The sequence below is a fragment of the Perca fluviatilis genome, chromosome 15, assembly GCF_010015445.1.
Source record: "Perca fluviatilis chromosome 15, GENO_Pfluv_1.0, whole genome shotgun sequence".
In the NCBI taxonomy this organism is placed as follows: Eukaryota; Metazoa; Chordata; class Actinopteri; order Perciformes; family Percidae; genus Perca; species Perca fluviatilis.
Window position 1 is genome coordinate 10,016,849 of NC_053126.1, and position 17,647 is coordinate 10,034,495.

The window sequence follows — 17,647 nt, forward strand, 5'->3', positions numbered from 1 at the left end:
ATCGTCCGATCAGTAATCCCTTATATAACTACAATTTGGCATATCTAAACAAAATCAACAATTACCAGTCATACGCCTTAAAACCTTAGCTAATGTTGCTAAAGATTCCGCTATTATGTAAAAAAAAAAGACAATTAACAATGTAATAATTGTTACAGGCCTAGTTATAAGAACTTTTTTAACCACTCTGACAAACAAACACAAATTCCTATCTCTTTAAATATTGATTTTTATACTCTATTATGAAAGTACAGCGAAAGCTCAACTATCAATGACACGAACAATAGAAATCACCTTTGTGAGGTATAATAGTTTTACAGATTATACTGGAGAGATGATGAATAAACTCTCTGGATAGTGAGTTATTGTCTTAACATAAATTTAAAAAATGTTAACGCTATTATACTGAACTGAATTTGCAGAATTATATTTATATTGCAGGTATCGCTATTATTCTGTGTTGAAAATTATCCCAAAATGTTTGTTTTTTTTCCTCTGGTAAATTAATATATATATATATATATATATATATATATATATATATATATATATATATATATATATAATATTTGATCAATTAAGTACAGCAAAGTGCAACCAAAGCCAGTTGTAAATTTGTGTTTATGCCATATGTTGATACATTTATTTCACAATATTATTAATCTATATTTTTGTGTTTTATGTCTTTTCAGGTTAAATGAAACAAAGTGAACTTTCTGTGTAAAAGTATTTTTCACACTTCTTCTTATAAACTCATAGTTTCATGTAAGTAATCACAATTGTCCTTTTTCATTTCATTACAAGAGCTTTGTGTCTTTTTGAAAATAAATGCTTAAATGAAGAAAAACATTGATGTTGCTCCTCCAGCCTTTTTTTCTCTGCCATTATTTTGAAATTGTTCATGCTTGCTCATTTTAAAAATTATTTCATTATGTAATATGTTCCTATGTTCACCTCCCTAGCATCTGGAATCAACAGCCCATGTTCAACACAATGTGTAAATTTGGAGATTTCACAGTCGGTTAGTTCTCCAGTCTATTATTATTAATAGAGTCGAGAACTAAAACCTTTAGCAAAGTCATGAGAGGCCATTTGAAATCTATGTGAACACACAATCTAAACTGAAATGATATATTTAAATGTGCACTCTGTTTCTCTTACTGGCACCACCACACCTCACACCTGGTGTCTGTGATGCACCGTTGCTCTTTGCATTGTTTCACTTCTGTATTTCGGTACCTTTGGGGACCTGGGTGTGACTCAATGCTTCCGCTTGCTGCTAGCCCTGATCACTCTGCCCCATCATGCTGCAACAGCTGTGCAACAGACCTCCAGCAATTTCTCCACCTGACTTTAAGCCACCAGACACTGTAAAAGTACACCTCTGCCACCTAGCCTAAATACAGAGATGTTACACTTAGAATTGAGACACCACAGTTGGTTACTTAACCAATATCTAAAAGGTATGTATAACTGAGAAAGATTAAATCAGCTCATATTTTAAAATATATAAATAAATAAATAAAACAAAAGTCAATATCCCATGTTTAAAATATCCAATTAAAGACAAAATGATCTCTTTTCTATTTTAGTTGATCGGATCGTCTATCCAAACATCACATTACACCCTGTCTGGGAAGGTGAATATGGGGCCTCACCAGTCAGACTCCTCTGCACCCTAAGAGGCTTCTGCCCAGACGGACTGAGTGTGGAGTGGAAGCAGGACAACCAGCCTCTAACTATTGCCACAATCACAACAAAGCTGCAGAGTGTGGAGGACAAAACCTTCAGTCTAAGCAGTGAGATTGAGCCAAATAGGACTGTTTGGGCATATGGCTCAAGTTTTACATGCAAGTCCATTCACAAGAATCAGGAATTTATAAAAAAAATAAGTATTTGTCAAAGTAAGTATGTGTGCCATATGTCTCACAGCACAATATGAAAATAGCTAATATATTTCATTTCATTTCATTTTTATTCATTTATCTTGAATAATCAACAGTGATGCAAGGCATTTATTCAATATCATGAATGTTTTAAAATAAATGCATGTTGTAATAGATTGAATTTTAATTTAGTTTGATTTAGATTAGCATCTGCAGCTAAAAACTTTTTTTCCTGCAGTCCATGGAAGTGCCCCTCCTTCCATCCAAGTGGAGATCCCCAGCTTTAAGACAGTAATGACAGAATCCACTAAGTCTGTGAACGCAACATGTTTGGTTCCCACTGTTCTTGATGCCAAGGTGACCTGGCTGATGGATGGGAAACCGAGTACAACAGCGAGCCAGGTCAAAAACACAACTCATATAGTCAGTAAAGTGACAGTTTCTTTAAGTGAATGGAAACAACTCAAGTCTATAACATGTAAAGCTGAACATAAGTGCTTCCCATCTACTGAGAGGACTGTGAGTGTTGCAGGTAAGATGACTATACAACATGAAAATCAGACATCTTGTGACAGCAGAGAAACTAAAAGAATACATTATGCTTTGTTTTCTTTCTGTATCATTAAGGGCCTGCAGTTACAACCCCGTTGGTTGAGATTAGAAGATCCCTCAAAGATTTGTTGAAGATGGACAGCGCAGTGCTGGAGTGTGATGTCACACAACTCTCATCACGTGACCTGTACGTCACCTTTCAGGCCAACAGTGCTGACATCTCTGACAAACAGTATGTTGATCTTCCTGAAGGCCCAGGCCTCCATTCAATCAGCAGAAGCTGCTCTATCCCTACACATTACTGGAAGAAAGACACAAATTTCAGCTGCACAGTGAACCAAGGCTTCTCTGGCAACTTCAAGTCAAACTCAGCTGGCAATGTTTTTGGTGAGTTACTCTTCTTTCCCTTAATGACAGTTTATTTTATGTTTAGCACGTATTCACTGATACACTGATTCATCTCTCCTTCAGTGGACCCATCAATGGAACTTCTTCTGGCCCCCAGTGAAGAATCAGAACAACAGAGGCTCTTATGCTCTGCATGGGGCTTCAACCCTCAAATTAAATGGTCTACTGAGTCTCAGCAAAGATCTTCATCAACTTATGAACTCAGCATGGGTGCAGATGGACGTGTGGCAGTAACCAGTCATCTTCATATCCCTCACACAGAGTGGAGCACAGGGAAGGTGTTCACTTGTGAAGTAACTGACAAGTCTCTGAAAACAAATGTGAAAAAGGAGATCAGCCTCTGCTCAGGTAAAAATAAGTGGAGTCACAACCCCAGCTGTCTACCTAAAACAGTGTGGACATCCAAAACATGGTTTTGACTGAATTAGAAGTATAATGTCAGTATAGTCTCAATTTATAAAAAGGTATTTTAAATAGACGTAGTTTACTCAGGATTCTAGTGTTGCTTCATGATTTGTTTCCCTTGTTTCCTGTCAGTTTATTCAAGTGGCCCTCCTTTCATCCACGTGGAGAGTCCCAGCTTTAAGACAGTAATGATGACAGAATCCACGGAATCCGTGAAATCAACATGTTTGGTCCGCACTGTTCTTGATGCCAAGGTGACCTGGCTGATGGATGGGAAACCGACTACAACAGCGAGCCAGGTCAAAAACACAACTCATATAGTCAGTGAAGTGACGGTTTCTTTAAGTGAATGGAAACAACTCAAGTCTATAACATGTAAAGCTGAACATAAGTGCTTCCCATCCACTGAGAGGACTGTGAGTGTTGCAGGTAAGATGACTATACAACATGAAAATCAGACGTCTTGTGACAGCAGAGAAACTAAAAGAATACATTATGCTTTGTTTTCTTTCTGTATCATTAAGGGCCTGCAGTTACAGCCCCATTGGTTGAGATTAGAAGATCCCTCAAAGATTTGTTGAAGATGGACAGCGCAGTGCTGGAGTGTGATGTCACACAGCTCTCATCACGTGACCTGTACGTCACCTTTCAGGCCAACAGTGCTGACATCTCTGACAAACAGTATGTTGATCTTCCTGAAGCCCCAGGCCTCCATTCAATCAGCAGAAGCTTCTCTATCCCTACAAATTACTGGAAGAAAGAGACAAATTTCAGCTGCACAGTGAACCAAGGCTTCTCTGGCAACTTCAAGTCAAACTCTGCTAGCAATGTTTTTGGTGAGTTACTCTTCTTTCCCTTAATGACAGTTAATTTTATATTTAGCACGTATTCATTGATGCACTGGTTCTTCTCTCCTTCAGTGGACCCATCAATGGAACTTCTTCTGGCCCCCAGTGAAGAATCAGAACAACAGAGGCTCTTATGCTCTGCATGGGGCTTCAACCCTCAAATTAAATGGTCTACTGAGTCTCAGCAAAGATCTTCATCAACTTATGAACTCAGCATGGGTGCAGATGGACGTGTGGCAGTAACCAGTCATCTTCATATCCCTCACACAGAGTGGAGCACAGGGATGGTGTTCACTTGTGAAGTAACTGACAAGTCTCTGAAAACAAATGTGAAAAAGGAGATCAGCCTCTGCTCAGGTAAAAATAAGTGGAGTCACAACCCCAGCTGTCTACCTAAAACAGTGTGGACATCCAAAACATGGTTTTGACTGAATTAGAAGTATAATGTCAGTATAGTCTCAATTTATAAAAAGGTATTTTAAATAGACGTAGTTTACTCAGGATTCTAGTGTTGCTTCATGATTTGTTTCCCTTGTTTCCTGTCAGTTTATTCAAGTGGCCCTCCTTTCATCCACGTGGAGAGTCCCAGCTTTAAGACAGTAATGATGACAGAATCCACGGAATCCGTGAAATCAACATGTTTGGTCCGCACTGTTCTTGATGCCAAGGTGACCTGGCTGATGGATGGGAAACCGAGTACAACAGCGAGCCAGGTCACAAACACAACTCATATAGTCAGTGAAGTGACGGTTTCTTTAAGTGAATGGAAACAACTCAAGTCTATAACATGTAAAGCTGAACATAAGTGCTTCCCATCCACTGAGAGGACTGTGAGTGTTGCAGGTAAGATGACTATACAACATGAAAATCAGACGTCTTGTGACAGCAGAGAAACTAAAAGAATACATTATGCTTTGTTTTCTTTCTGTATCATTAAGGGCCTGCAGTTACAACCCCGTTGGTTGAGATTAGAAGATCCCTCAAAGATTTGTTGAAGATGGACAGCGCAGTGCTGGAGTGTGATGTCACACAACTCTCATCACGTGACCTGTACGTCACCTTTCAGGCCGACAGTGCTGACATCTCTGACAAACAGTATGTTGATCTTCCTGAAGCCCCAGGCCTCCATTCAATCAGTAGAAGCTTCTCTATCCCTACAAATTACTGGAAGAAAGACACAAATTTCAGCTGCACAGTGAACCAAGGCTTCTCTGGCAACTTCAAGTCAAACTCTGCTGACAATGTTTTTGGTGAGTTACTCTTCTTTCCCTTAATGACAGTTCATTTTATGTTTAGCACGTATTCATTGATGCACTGGTTCTTCTCTCCTTCAGTGGACCCATCAATGGAACTTCTTCTGGCCCCCACTGAAGAATCAGAACAACAGAGGCTCTTATGCTCTGCATGGGGCTTCAACCCTCAAATTAAATGGTCTACTGAGTCTCAGCAAAGATCTTCATCAACTTATGAACTCAGCATGGGTGCAGATGGACGTGTGGCAGTAACCAGTCATCTTCATATCCCTCACACAGAGTGGAGCACAGGGATGGTGTTCACTTGTGAAGTAACTGACAAGTCTCTGAAAACAAATGTGAAAAAGGAGATCAGCCTCTGCTCAGGTAAAATTAAGTGGAGTCACAACCCCAGCTGTCTACCTAAAACAGTGTGGACATCCAAAACGTGGTTTTGACTGAATTAGAAGTATAATGTCAATATAGTCTCAATTTATAAAAAGGTATTTTAAATAGACGTAGTTTACTCAGGATTCAAGTGTTGCTTCATGATTTGTTTCCCTTGTTTCCTGTCAGTTTATTCAAGTGGCCCTCCTTTCATCCACGTGGAGAGTCCCAGCTTTAAGACAGTAATGATGACAGAATCCACGGAATCCGTGAAATCAACATGTTTGGTCCGCACTGTTCTTGATGCCAAGGTGACCTGGCTGATGGATGGGAAACCGAGTACAACAGCGAGCCAGGTCAAAAACACAACTCATATAGTCAGTGAAGTGACGGTTTCTTTAAGTGAATGGAAACAACTCAAGTCTATAACATGTAAAGCTGAACATAAGTGCTTCCCATCCACTGAGAGGACTGTGAGTGTTGCAGGTAAGATGACTATACAACATGAAAATCAGACGTCTTGTGACAGCAGAGAAACTAAAAGAATACATTATGCTTTGTTTTCTTTCTGTATCATTAAGGGCCTGCAGTTACAGCCCCGTTGGTTGAGATTAGAAGATCCCTCAAAGATTTGCTGAAGATGGACAGCGCAGTGCTGGAGTGTGATGTCACACAGCTCTCATCACGTGACCTGTACGTCACCTTTCAGGCCAACAGTGCTGACATCTCTGACAAACAGTATGTTGATCTTCCTGAAGCCCCAGGCCTCCATTCAATCAGCAGAAGCTTCTCTATCCCTACAAATTACTGGAAGAAAGACACAAATTTCAGCTGCACAGTGAACCAAGGCTTCTCTGGCAACTTCAAGTCAAACTCTGCTGACAATGTTTTTGGTGAGTTACTCTTCTTTCCCTTAATGACAGTTCATTTTATGTTTAGCACGTATTCATTGATGCACTGGTTCTTCTCTCCTTCAGTGGACCCATCAATGGAACTTCTTCTGGCCCCCAGTGAAGAATCAGAACAACAGAGGCTCTTATGCTCTGCATGGGGCTTCAACCCTCAAATTAAATGGTCTACTGAGTCTCAGCAAAGATCTTCATCAACTTATGAACTCAGCATGGGTGCAGATGGACGTGTGGCAGTAACCAGTCATCTTCATATCCCTCACACAGAGTGGAGCACAGGGAAGGTGTTCACTTGTGAAGTAACTGACAAGTCTCTGAAAACAAATGTGAAAAAGGAGATCAGCCTCTGCTCAGGTAAAATTAAGTGGAGTCACAACCCCAGCTGTCTACCTAAAACAGTGTGGACATCCAAAAAGTGGTTTTGACTGAATTAGAAGTATAATGTCAATATAGTCTCAATTTATAAAAAGGTATTTTAAATAGACGTAGTTTACTCAGGATTCTAGTGTTGCTTCATGATTTGTTTCCCTTGTTTCCTGTCAGTTTATTCAAGTGGCCCTCCTTTCATCCACGTGGAGAGTCCCAGCTTTAAGACAGTAATGATGACAGAATCCACGGAATCCGTGAAATCAACATGTTTGGTCCGCACTGTTCTTGATGCCAAGGTGACCTGGCTGATGGATGGGAAACCGAGTACAACAGCGAGCCAGGTCAAAAACACAACTCATATAGTCAGTGAAGTGACGGTTTCTTTAAGTGAATGGAAACAACTCAAGTCTATAACATGTAAAGCTGAACATAAGTGCTTCCCATCCACTGAGAGGACTGTGAGTGTTGCAGGTAAGATGACTATACAACATGAAAATCAGACGTCTTGTGACAGCAGAGAAACTAAAAGAATACATTATGCTTTGTTTTCTTTCTGTATCATTAAGGGCCTGCAGTTACAGCCCCGTTGGTTGAGATTAGAAGATCCCTCAAAGATTTGTTGAAGATGGACAGCGCAGTGCTGGAGTGTGATGTCACACAGCTCTCATCACGTGACCTGTACGTCACCTTTCAGGCCAACAGTGCTGACATCTCTGACAAACAGTATGTTGATCTTCCTGAAGGCCCAGGCCTCCATTCAATCAGCAGAAGCTTCTCTATCCCTACAAATTACTGGAAGAAAGACACAAATTTCAGCTGCACAGTGAACCAAGGCTTCTCCGGCAACTTCAAGTCAAACTCTGCTGGCAATGTTTTTGGTGAGTTACTCTTCTTTCCCTTAAAGGTCCCATGACATGGTGCTCTTTGGATGCTTTTTTATAGACCTTAGTGGTCCCCTAATACTGTATCTGAAGTCTCTTTCCCGAAATTCAGCTTTGGTGCAGAACTACAGCCACTAGACCCAGTCCTACAATGAGCTTTCCTTAGTATGTGCCATTTCTGTGTCTGAAGCTATTGAGGAGGAGAGTGGGAGTGGCAAGGTGGATGGTGGGGGTGTGGCCTTGACCAACTGCCACTTTTCTCGTTTGAAAGCCATGATGTCTCTCTCTCATGGGTTGGCCAAATTCTCTGGGCGGGCAAAGCAGAGAAAGGGGAGGTAACCTTGCTTGTTATGACCTCATAACAAGCAGATTCCAAAACGGCTCATCTGAGCTTTCATTTTCTCAAAGGCAGAGCAGGGCTCGGTTTACACCTATCGCCATTTCTAGCCACTGGGGGACCATAGACAGGCTGGGGGAACTCATATTAATGTTAAAAAACCTCATAAAGTGAAATTTTCATGCCATGGGACCTTTAATGACAGTTCATTTTATGTTTAGCACGTATTCACTGATGCACTGATTCATCTCTCCTTCAGTGGACCCATCAATGGAACTTCTTCTGGCCCCCAGTGAAGAATCAGAACAACAGAGGCTCTTATGCTCTGCATGGGGCTTCAACCCTCAAATTAAATGGTCTACTGAGTCTCAGCAAAGATCTTCATCAACTTATGACATCAGCATGGGTGCAGATGGACGTGTGGCAGTAACCAGTCATCTTCATATCCCTCGCACAGAGTGGAGCACAGGGAAGGTGTTCACTTGTGAAGTAACTGACAAGTCTCTGAAAACAAATGTGAAAAAGGAGATCAGCCTCTGCTCAGGTAAAATGAAAATACAATCCATAATTACATCAATGTACATCAAAGTGTTGAATAAATACAGTCATACATTTTTTTTAATCATCCATTAAACATTTGAGATTTTTTTTTCCTCATAATCAATTCTTGTTGGGTGTTGCATTTTCTCCCTCTCTAATGTCACGTTCTTTTTTCCCAGTAACTCCGGCATCATCTCAGATGCTTGGCATATATGTTCAGGGACCACCACTCCAGGAGCTTCAGAACAAGGGTCCGGTGACTATTACCTGTCTTCTAGTCGGCCCTTCTCTTAATGATTTCTCTGTCACCTGGAAAGTAGATGGGAAAAGTTATTCCCTCAATGTCCATAAGGAGCCACCAGTGAGTCACAGCAATGGGACGGAGACTTTGCGGAGCTCCCTCGATGTGTTAGCGGAGGATTGGCATGCATATAAACAAGTGTCTTGCGAGGCAAAGCATCAATGTTCCAACCAGAGCTACGAGGATCATATAATCAAAAGCAGAGGTAGTCCCATAGAAAGCACATCATTATTTGCAATTGTTTATTGCCGTTTCTGAATTTGTGGTTCAACATAGTTTTTTCCATAAAAAAGCACCATATAAAGCACTTTTAAAAGCACCATAAAGGATGTTTTGGTGAGCTGAGAATTTGCATTTAGCAACATTGAAGTTGACTGGCCAATGTGTATCAGCCAATACGCTACACATATATTTTAGGTGATTGTATGAGCTAAAATAGACACGCAAAATCCAATCCTTTCTTTACTGTACTGTTTTATCCACCTCAGCCTGCCATCATTGCTGCTCAATGTCAGTCATGTAAGCACAAGAGTAAAGAAGAAAGTAAGACGCGTATCACCTTTAGAACATTTGCTTTCACTTAATTAAAGGGATTTCATTTTTTATGAAAGCCTTCACATACAAATGTTCAATACAAATACAAATTCACAAAAAAAAAAACTATTTTCCCCAACTACAGTCACCCAACCTTCAGCCATCTTGCTCCAGGGCTCTGGTGAACTTGTGTGCCTGGTCTCCACGTTCAGCCCTGAATCCATTAACATCACTTGGTTACTCGATGGCAAGGAACTGTGGGACTACAACACCAGTGAACCCCACAGAGGCCCAAACGGAAAGTTCAGCATCCAAAGCCACCTTCGTCTGTCCCAAGTCATCTGGTTACGTGGGGCAGTCCTCACCTGCAGGGTGACACATGCAAACACCACCCTATTCCTGAATAAATCGAAACCAGGTGCTAGTTTGCCCATTGATTTAAGTCTTTCTTAAACACATTAAACACTGCACATACTAAGTTAACCACCTATAGCTTTTGTAACTGCATGGATTATTTTATTACTGAATCTTTGGAGTCCGTCTTACAGTGTAACAAAATAAGTGTAAAAGTTAATTAACAAATCTCATTTTAATTCTTTCATAGACATCTTGGAGGACTTTAATTTCTTAGATGACACCATGCATGCTGAAGTAAACCAAGACACAGATGTGGAAAGCTGGTATATGGCTTTCACTTTTCTCGCTTGTTTCCTCATCTCCATTATCTATGGTGTCTTGGCTACCATGATTAAGGTAAGATACAACAGTTGTAGTAGTTTTGGTATTTTAAAGTAATCTTCCATTGCTTTAGTTCATATCACCGTAGGGTCGTATTATCTCTCTTAAGTTTAATATTGTAATGATTCTAGAATACAAATATTTACGGCTAGTTTGAATTTAGCATTTGTTTTGTCCCCCAGATCCTGACACATTCTCTGTTTTCTCCTTTTAGACTAAGTGATGATGATCAAAGGACAGATGCCATTTAATGATCCACATGTGGACTTTTGAGGATTGTTGATGGCAGATGGCCTTTCTAGTTTTAAAGTGTAATAAATTAATTTCTGCTACTTCTTTCTTTTATTATGTTATGAAACTGGTTTGTACTATATTCATTTATTTGAATTGTCATATTGTTTCATGTTTATAGTGCGTGTGTGTAAGAGGAAACAAGACAAAAATAAATAATATAAATACATAAATACATTCAAATACCAATGTAATGTGATGTAACACATATTCTATCACAGGACTCATTCTTGCATTTAAAAAATAAAAAATTAAAATATGAAAAACTGTTATAATTTGCTTCATTGATAACAATAAAACAAAGGATGACAAATGCTGATATGAAACAGTATTTTTTTCTTCTGGGAAACAAAGTATACCATGTCACATGTACACCCCCTGTATTACTCATATTGTCCACTAGAGTGAGACAAAGCTCCACATGCAGCAGTGGTGATTTGCCACCTCTATGTGAAACACTAGTTGTGTAATAATTTGAAGATGCTGGCAGGCCTGAACTGGACTTACTAAGCAGTATGATACAGAGGTGCATTCACTTAAAAACCCAAACAAAGACTGTTTTATATGTCTTCTCCTCCCCATACATACACACACTGGGTCACTGTAAATGTGTGCACACTCTGTCTTTGAGTTAGAGCTGCGTGTTTGTGTCTGCATTTGTGTACCTTGTGGGTTTAAAGGAATTCACATTTGGGAGGGATGACACTAAGCACATCCAGGCTTACTATTGGCTTCCTCTGGAGTGATATGGCACTGTGTGTGCCCTGATTGGCTGGGGACCCTTTGGCAGCCAGCCCAAATCTGTGATGCTGTTGCTGGGATGGAGTCACAGCATGCTGCTGCCAGTCTAAGTGCCAAGGCACTGGCGAAGGGGATGCAGGGCACCATGCCCAGCAGAGAGTGTCTCCCTGTCTAACAGCCCCATACCCCCATCCCATCCTCTTATGCCAAGCTTGTCTCCATCGGGATCCTTACTTGACCCCTTCGGTGTGTCCATATAAACCAGGGACAAGTAACAACCAAACATCCTCACACACATGGGGCAACAATCTCTCTCTACAACTACTGTTAAAGCACCGATGAGCGAGGCACTCAACCACAAACTGCCCAGTGGCCAACAGTTGAAGGCTGTGGTTGAACTGAGCAGCTCCCAGCGTTAATTGTGTTGAACTGAATGTGAAGTTTAGTGTAGCGCTGAAAATAGAACAGTCACTTACTGTAGCTTTATCTGGGAAATTAAGGTTTATCTTTATCTTAAAGTATGACTACTCTTGTTTTATCCTACCTTAGAATTATCAAGAGAGAAGCAGTCTGTTGATTTCCTTTTAAACCATATCAGATAATGGGAAGGGAAAAAGATAGGCAACAACATGTTTATAACCACGGTTGGTATAAGTGGTCATTCTAATAATGTTCATTAGAGTATTCACTGTAATTATTGCCATGATCAGCATAATCTTCGTGGCATCTTCAAAGTTCACACACACACACAGAAAATGTACACCTAATATTGAGGCATATGTACAGATACTTTCTGAAAATGCATTTTCAATTATATTTTAAATTACAAAAAATAAAGGAAAGAGGGAAAAGCATTCCAAAGCATTAACCTCATCACTCCACCTCAAGCTAAAGCATCTTCATCTTAGTACCTTCTTATTGTTACAATTGCTTAAAAATAAAGACAGGATGAAGTATAGTTAATCAAAGCATGCCAAGCCTTAAAACACCATACCAACAATCTTATGCCACTATGAAAATAATTACCAAGGTAACAAGTACACTGATGCTCTGTTTAAGCATGTCTTAAGGGCCTACTGCCAACCAAATCTGCAAAGGAAAAATGAACCTGACCATGTGTTTTTGTTACACAGCTTTGTCTCTAGAGAGCCAAAGTGATTCTAAACTAGAGAGAATATCCCACATATTGTTTTAATTCATCCATTAATGTATAGGGCAATACAATACGTTTTGCACTACTCCACCACACACACAAACATGCAAACAAGCTTCAAGTTTCAATCAGTTAATCAAACACATACAATCATAAAATTGTACTTGTATTAAAATAGTATTTGTATGATGCTATGGTGTCATTATTGTCTACCCACTAGCAACCACAGAGTAGCCTAGTTCATATGAGGAGGAGAATATTTTACAAGACTTGAATATTCAGGTGTAACTTTAGTGTCATTGTTGTGACAAAACCAAAGTAACATTTCAAATTATAATGCAAGGCATGTGCATTTTAACACTTCCAGCAGGTGGCAATATTCTACTAACCATATAAACTTATAATGTAATGTCACCAATGGGCCTTTTCACATTTGGCATTTTCTTCCTTTTTTTTTTAAGATTATTTTTTTGGCTTTTCCGCCTTTATTCGATAGGACAGCTAGGTGAGAAAGGGGAGAGAGAGAGGTGGAAGACATGCAGGAAATCGTCACAGGTCGGATTTGAAGCCTGGACCTCTGCGTCGAGGCATAAACCTCCAAGTATATGTGCGCCTGCTCCACCCACTGGTCCAAACCGGCCACACATTTGGCATTTTCACATGTCAAAAGTGTAACGTTAGACTATAATCAAATTAATGATGGCTTAATAGCATTTAGCTACTTCAGATTGAGGGTCCTGGTATTGTGCATTCTGGCCCACTGTTACACGTCCATGCCCAACTAGTACACTTAAATAAAACAGAGCTGACGTTATCATTAATCTAATTAGTAACACCTGTGCTTTTACAAAAATTAGGAAAAAACGGGTTATTGTACTGTGTACCCAGGGCCCTCAGGTGAGGATGGCCCCAAAAGATGCAAGAATGAATAGCTGTGGATGCGGGGCCCATAGAAAATGCCTTTCTACAGGGCCCAGATGTAGGCCTACAGTCGTGGCCTGTTGGACGTCATTCACCTGTATGTACTTTTTAAGTGTTTACCGCTGGGGGCAAGGTCGGACCGTAGATGGTCGGACCGAGAAGATTTCCTGTTTTGATCAGGGGTGGAGGGTGGAACGCAATTAAGTAAGCTATAGCCTACATTTACTCAAGTGGCCCTACTGAGGCTACTTAAACAAATTGGAGGTAGGCTACTTGTGCTTTGGGCCACTTAATTAAATTATTTTCATGTCACTAGGCCTACATTTTAGAGGGAAATATTTTGCTTTTTAACTACAATTATCTGACAGATAGGCCTACACACTTTTCGTATTAAGATATTTACCTGCAAACATTAGCCTAGAAATCTAGACGCACCCTAGCGGCAGCAAATGTAATTTGCAGCCAGGGTCAGTCTCTCCGTTGGCTTGCGAGCTGGAAAAACCTGGTCAGGCCAATCACATCGTGTATAGAGTCGGTGGGCTTGCGTTGAGTTGCGACGGTTCCGCGTGAATTCCCTGCTACTTGAAAACAAAGAAGATGGCTGCTGCTGCTGCTGGCGAACAGCGGACTTTCGAATCTGTTTTGGCCCGCGACTCTGGAAGACTTGGAATTAAGCACTGAAGTCATTCTTAAAAAAGGAAGATGTGTTCGGAGTTTTGCCGACCGGATACGGCAAAAGTTTAATCTATCAACTAGCGTTGCTCTGGTTGGCTATGAGTGCAGAGGAAATTTGAAAGACAACCGTTTATCCCGCCCCTCGGATTGAGCCCTGCCAATGGTGAGTACCCAGACCCAACATCTTGATGTTGGTCTGGCTTGTCAGGCTATGCAAACATATAAATTAGTTAGCCTATAAAGCATGCATGACAGAATATGATGATTTGTTACAAATGAAACTCCCCAACAGTAGTTGTACTACACGTAAGCTACAGCTGAAATGATTAATCGATTTATTGACAGCAAATTATGCCTAATTGGAAACTATTTAGATTTTGAATGCAAAAACATGTCATCATTCCTGCTTCTCAAATTTGAGGATTTGCTGCTTTTCCTTTTAATCATTTTCATGTATTGATAATACATGGAGGTTTGGACAAAACACACATTGTGTAGATGTCACTCTGGGCTCTGGGTAAGAAAGACGTGTCTCTTTTTTTTTTTTTAAAGCAATTTTTACAAACCAAAAAATCAATCAATTATTGGAGAAAATAATCATCAGATTCATCCATAATGAGAATAATCATTAGGTGGAATCCTATAAAAAAATAGTTAACAATTAGCTCCCCCTCCTGCTTTACATTAGTGCTGAGTAATAATGATCTACTGATATAATAATACCACTGTCACAGGTGCCACTTTTCTGATTAGAGTACTTTTACTTTTGAAAGTTTAAGGACATTTTCCTGATTATACTTAAATACTTTTACTTAAGTGTTATTTTCAATGCAAGACTTTTAGTTGTACATAAAGTTTTTTTTTGTAGTGTGGTATTTGTAATCTCTGAATAATTGCTTCCCTACTGATTTTAAGAGGCAAGAAAATAAGAACAAAAAACAATAAAAAAAATAGTAAAATAAAAGCTTCAAATTCTGACTGAAGCATCAGACAAATATTCTTGCTGACCTCTGCTGTAGCCTCAAAATAGAGAGACCCATATAAAGTCTAATGTGCACACAATTCACCATGGTCTTAATTGGAAAATTGGATACTAAATTGGATTTGAAGATGTCAGCACATGATCCAAATGGAGGTGGCATTAGCTCAGTCAGTAGGGGGTTGGGAACTGGAGGGTTGTTGGTTCAAGTCCCCATATGGACCAAAGTATTCAAAGAGTTCACCTCCTGGGCACCGCCAAGGTGCTCTTGAGCAAGGCACCAAACCCCCAACTGCTCGGGGCTGCCTTTCCATGGGCACCTCCCTCACTTTGACATCTCTCCATTGGTACTGAGCATGTGTGTGTAATTCAGGCCTGTGTGTAATGTGTGTAATAACAACAGAGTGAAAACATTGTGATTTCCCATTGCGGGATTAATAAAGTATACATTATTATGAAATATGAGAGTATTAACATATGGTGTTACCATTTATAATCACTTGTACTGTGATCACACTGCAGGTGGTGCAGCATACATATTACGAAGTTTTTATTTATTTATTTTATTTGTATTTAGGTGTTGTTCATTTGTGTTTTCATTATCCTCTGGTGGTACAAGCTCAATGACTATTTGACAACCGGTTAAATAAACACTCCATTCGGCTCTGATTCTTGGAGACCTTCCTCGTGGTTAGTAGTAGTAATGAAATGTATATTGTAGTCTAGGCCGTGCTGTGTGATATACAGCAGTGAGTAACTATGTTTTAACCACAATTACATGCCCTCAGATGCAGCTAATAAATTGGCATACAAGCTTGATTTATTGAAACATGTATACTGCATCAACAGCATGATGGTTACAGTATGTTATGAAAGTATTTCTAGGTATCTTTTCTAAGATAGCCAGTGTCATATCTGGGTCAAGCAAATGTGTGATTGGACTTGTGAAAAAAAAAAAGCTTTTCTTGAAAACAGAAAATCACAACCAGGAGACGGCACTGCTTTGGATATGTTGCAGTTACAATGTACCATACTATTTATTTGCGGCAGTAGGAATCAGCTTTGATATTACACTTTTATTAGCCTTCTCGAGGTATTTGAATTAGGTGGAGTGTGAAAAAAATGCTTATTGACTAACCAGCAGTTGGAACTTCCTGATACAAGACCACTTATTCAGGTGATTTCCATTTAACTTTTGTGACTTCTAAAAACAAGTGGCTCCATTAGTGATGACTTAGATGTGACACAGTAAAGGGTAAAGTATCTGTTCGTGTTTCTTCTTATCTCTTTATCTCTCATCATGCTTTTAACAGCTTACTTGATTGCTACTTGCTCTGACTGAGCTATTTTTTATTTATTATTTTAGCTGAAAGGGAATTTTCACAACATAGCATAACATTTAATGTCAGACATTCAAAAGGCCATGCCACATAGCTAGGGATTGTAAAGCATAGTTGGGGTGATCATGTTTTTTTTTAAATAAATTACACATATGGGGTAATTTCAAATGAGATCCATGAATCATTTAGTTTTCTCTTATCAAATCTGTACCAGACGCAAACGAGGTGTAGTCAACACATGCTAAATCAAAAAATTGTGACTTGAAAAGATGATGCCATGAGGTGACACTTGCTCACTTGTGGGTCTATTTTACATTAAAATTTGCGTAATTTGAACAGAGAGCTTACAGCTGCCCCATTAGGGGATATTTTCTCTTTGAAATCACAATTAAGAGTTTATGAGATCATAGTTGTTATCACCAGTAATTTTACCTCTTATCAGCCTTTACTCAAATGGATATACATTATAACAGACAGGACCTCTGCCAATGAAACACATGAAATATACACATGACAAAAAACAAAAACAATCCAGTGACTAAAGATTTACTTAAACTCAAAACTGCATTCTGAGATGTCGGTCTGTCTAACATGAGCACAGAAACTTATGAGTGATATGCATGACAAAAAACAGCATAGTTTCCAGTGGCAAATGTATTTTCCCAGGGCTGTTTAGTGTAACCATTAACCAAGGTTTGGTTTCTGGTTCCAAGAAAGTCACAGATTACTTTTTTTCCTTTACATGGCCTACACATTCCCAGAAATTGCTGCCATTCTAGTTTTATGTATTGTTGACACTTGAAATATTGTGGTTTAATATCTGCTGGGCCTCCAGCCTCATAATAAATGCTTGCAAGTAGATTCACAGAAAGGATTTGAATGCATATACACAGAAAAGTATAGAAAGATATTGTTGCTGAATTGGGTCAAGAGGTCTAGCATAACCATACAGTGTGCCCATGTACATTTTACCGATAATTACGCCCTAATGGAGAAAGCTGTAGGTGCGCACAGCAGGTATGGGTCATAGCACCCTGTATTTTGCACATAATGCTTCACTTGTTTACAACCAACAAGGGCGCGGCATTATCCCTATACGTGCGCCGGGTTCACTCAAGTTAAATACAGTAAGTAGCCCCCACACACACGCACGCACGCACGGCCTACTTTTCCCACTTCTATCGCAACAGAGAGTGACGGTTTTCCCTTGCAGGCTGCTGC

The 17,647-nt window shown here is 39.7% G+C and overlaps 1 protein-coding gene across 6 annotated transcripts in view; it reads left to right on the plus strand.

Moving 5' to 3' along the window:
- The window catches only part of LOC120574577 (hemicentin-1), an 87,203-nt gene extending 76,326 nt beyond the window's left edge, over nt 1-10,877 (plus strand). For 5 of the 6 annotated variants that reach the window (XM_039824991.1, XM_039824992.1, XM_039824993.1 and 2 more), the window contains 20 exons: nt 1,593-1,904; nt 2,125-2,418; nt 2,514-2,825; nt 2,910-3,194; nt 3,384-3,680; nt 3,776-4,087; nt 4,172-4,456; nt 4,646-4,942; nt 5,038-5,349; nt 5,434-5,718; nt 5,908-6,204; nt 6,300-6,611; nt 6,696-6,980; nt 7,170-7,466; nt 7,562-7,873; nt 8,473-8,757; nt 8,933-9,259; nt 9,734-10,006; nt 10,193-10,341; nt 10,541-10,877. In XM_039824991.1, the coding sequence (XP_039680925.1) occupies nt 1,593-1,904; nt 2,125-2,418; nt 2,514-2,825; nt 2,910-3,194; nt 3,384-3,680; nt 3,776-4,087; nt 4,172-4,456; nt 4,646-4,942; nt 5,038-5,349; nt 5,434-5,718; nt 5,908-6,204; nt 6,300-6,611; nt 6,696-6,980; nt 7,170-7,466; nt 7,562-7,873; nt 8,473-8,757; nt 8,933-9,259; nt 9,734-10,006; nt 10,193-10,341; nt 10,541-10,549 (5,537 nt within the window). In that variant the 3' untranslated portion in view covers nt 10,550-10,877. Of the gene's footprint in view, nt 1-692; nt 1,464-1,592; nt 1,905-2,124; nt 2,419-2,513; nt 2,826-2,909; nt 3,195-3,383; nt 3,681-3,775; nt 4,088-4,171; nt 4,457-4,645; nt 4,943-5,037; nt 5,350-5,433; nt 5,719-5,907; nt 6,205-6,299; nt 6,612-6,695; nt 6,981-7,169; nt 7,467-7,561; nt 7,874-8,472; nt 8,758-8,932; nt 9,260-9,733; nt 10,007-10,192; nt 10,342-10,540 lie in introns of all 6 variants that reach the window. The other variant, XM_039824997.1, reaches the window with a different exon arrangement.
- The last annotated feature ends 6,770 nt before the right edge of the window (nt 10,878-17,647 follow it).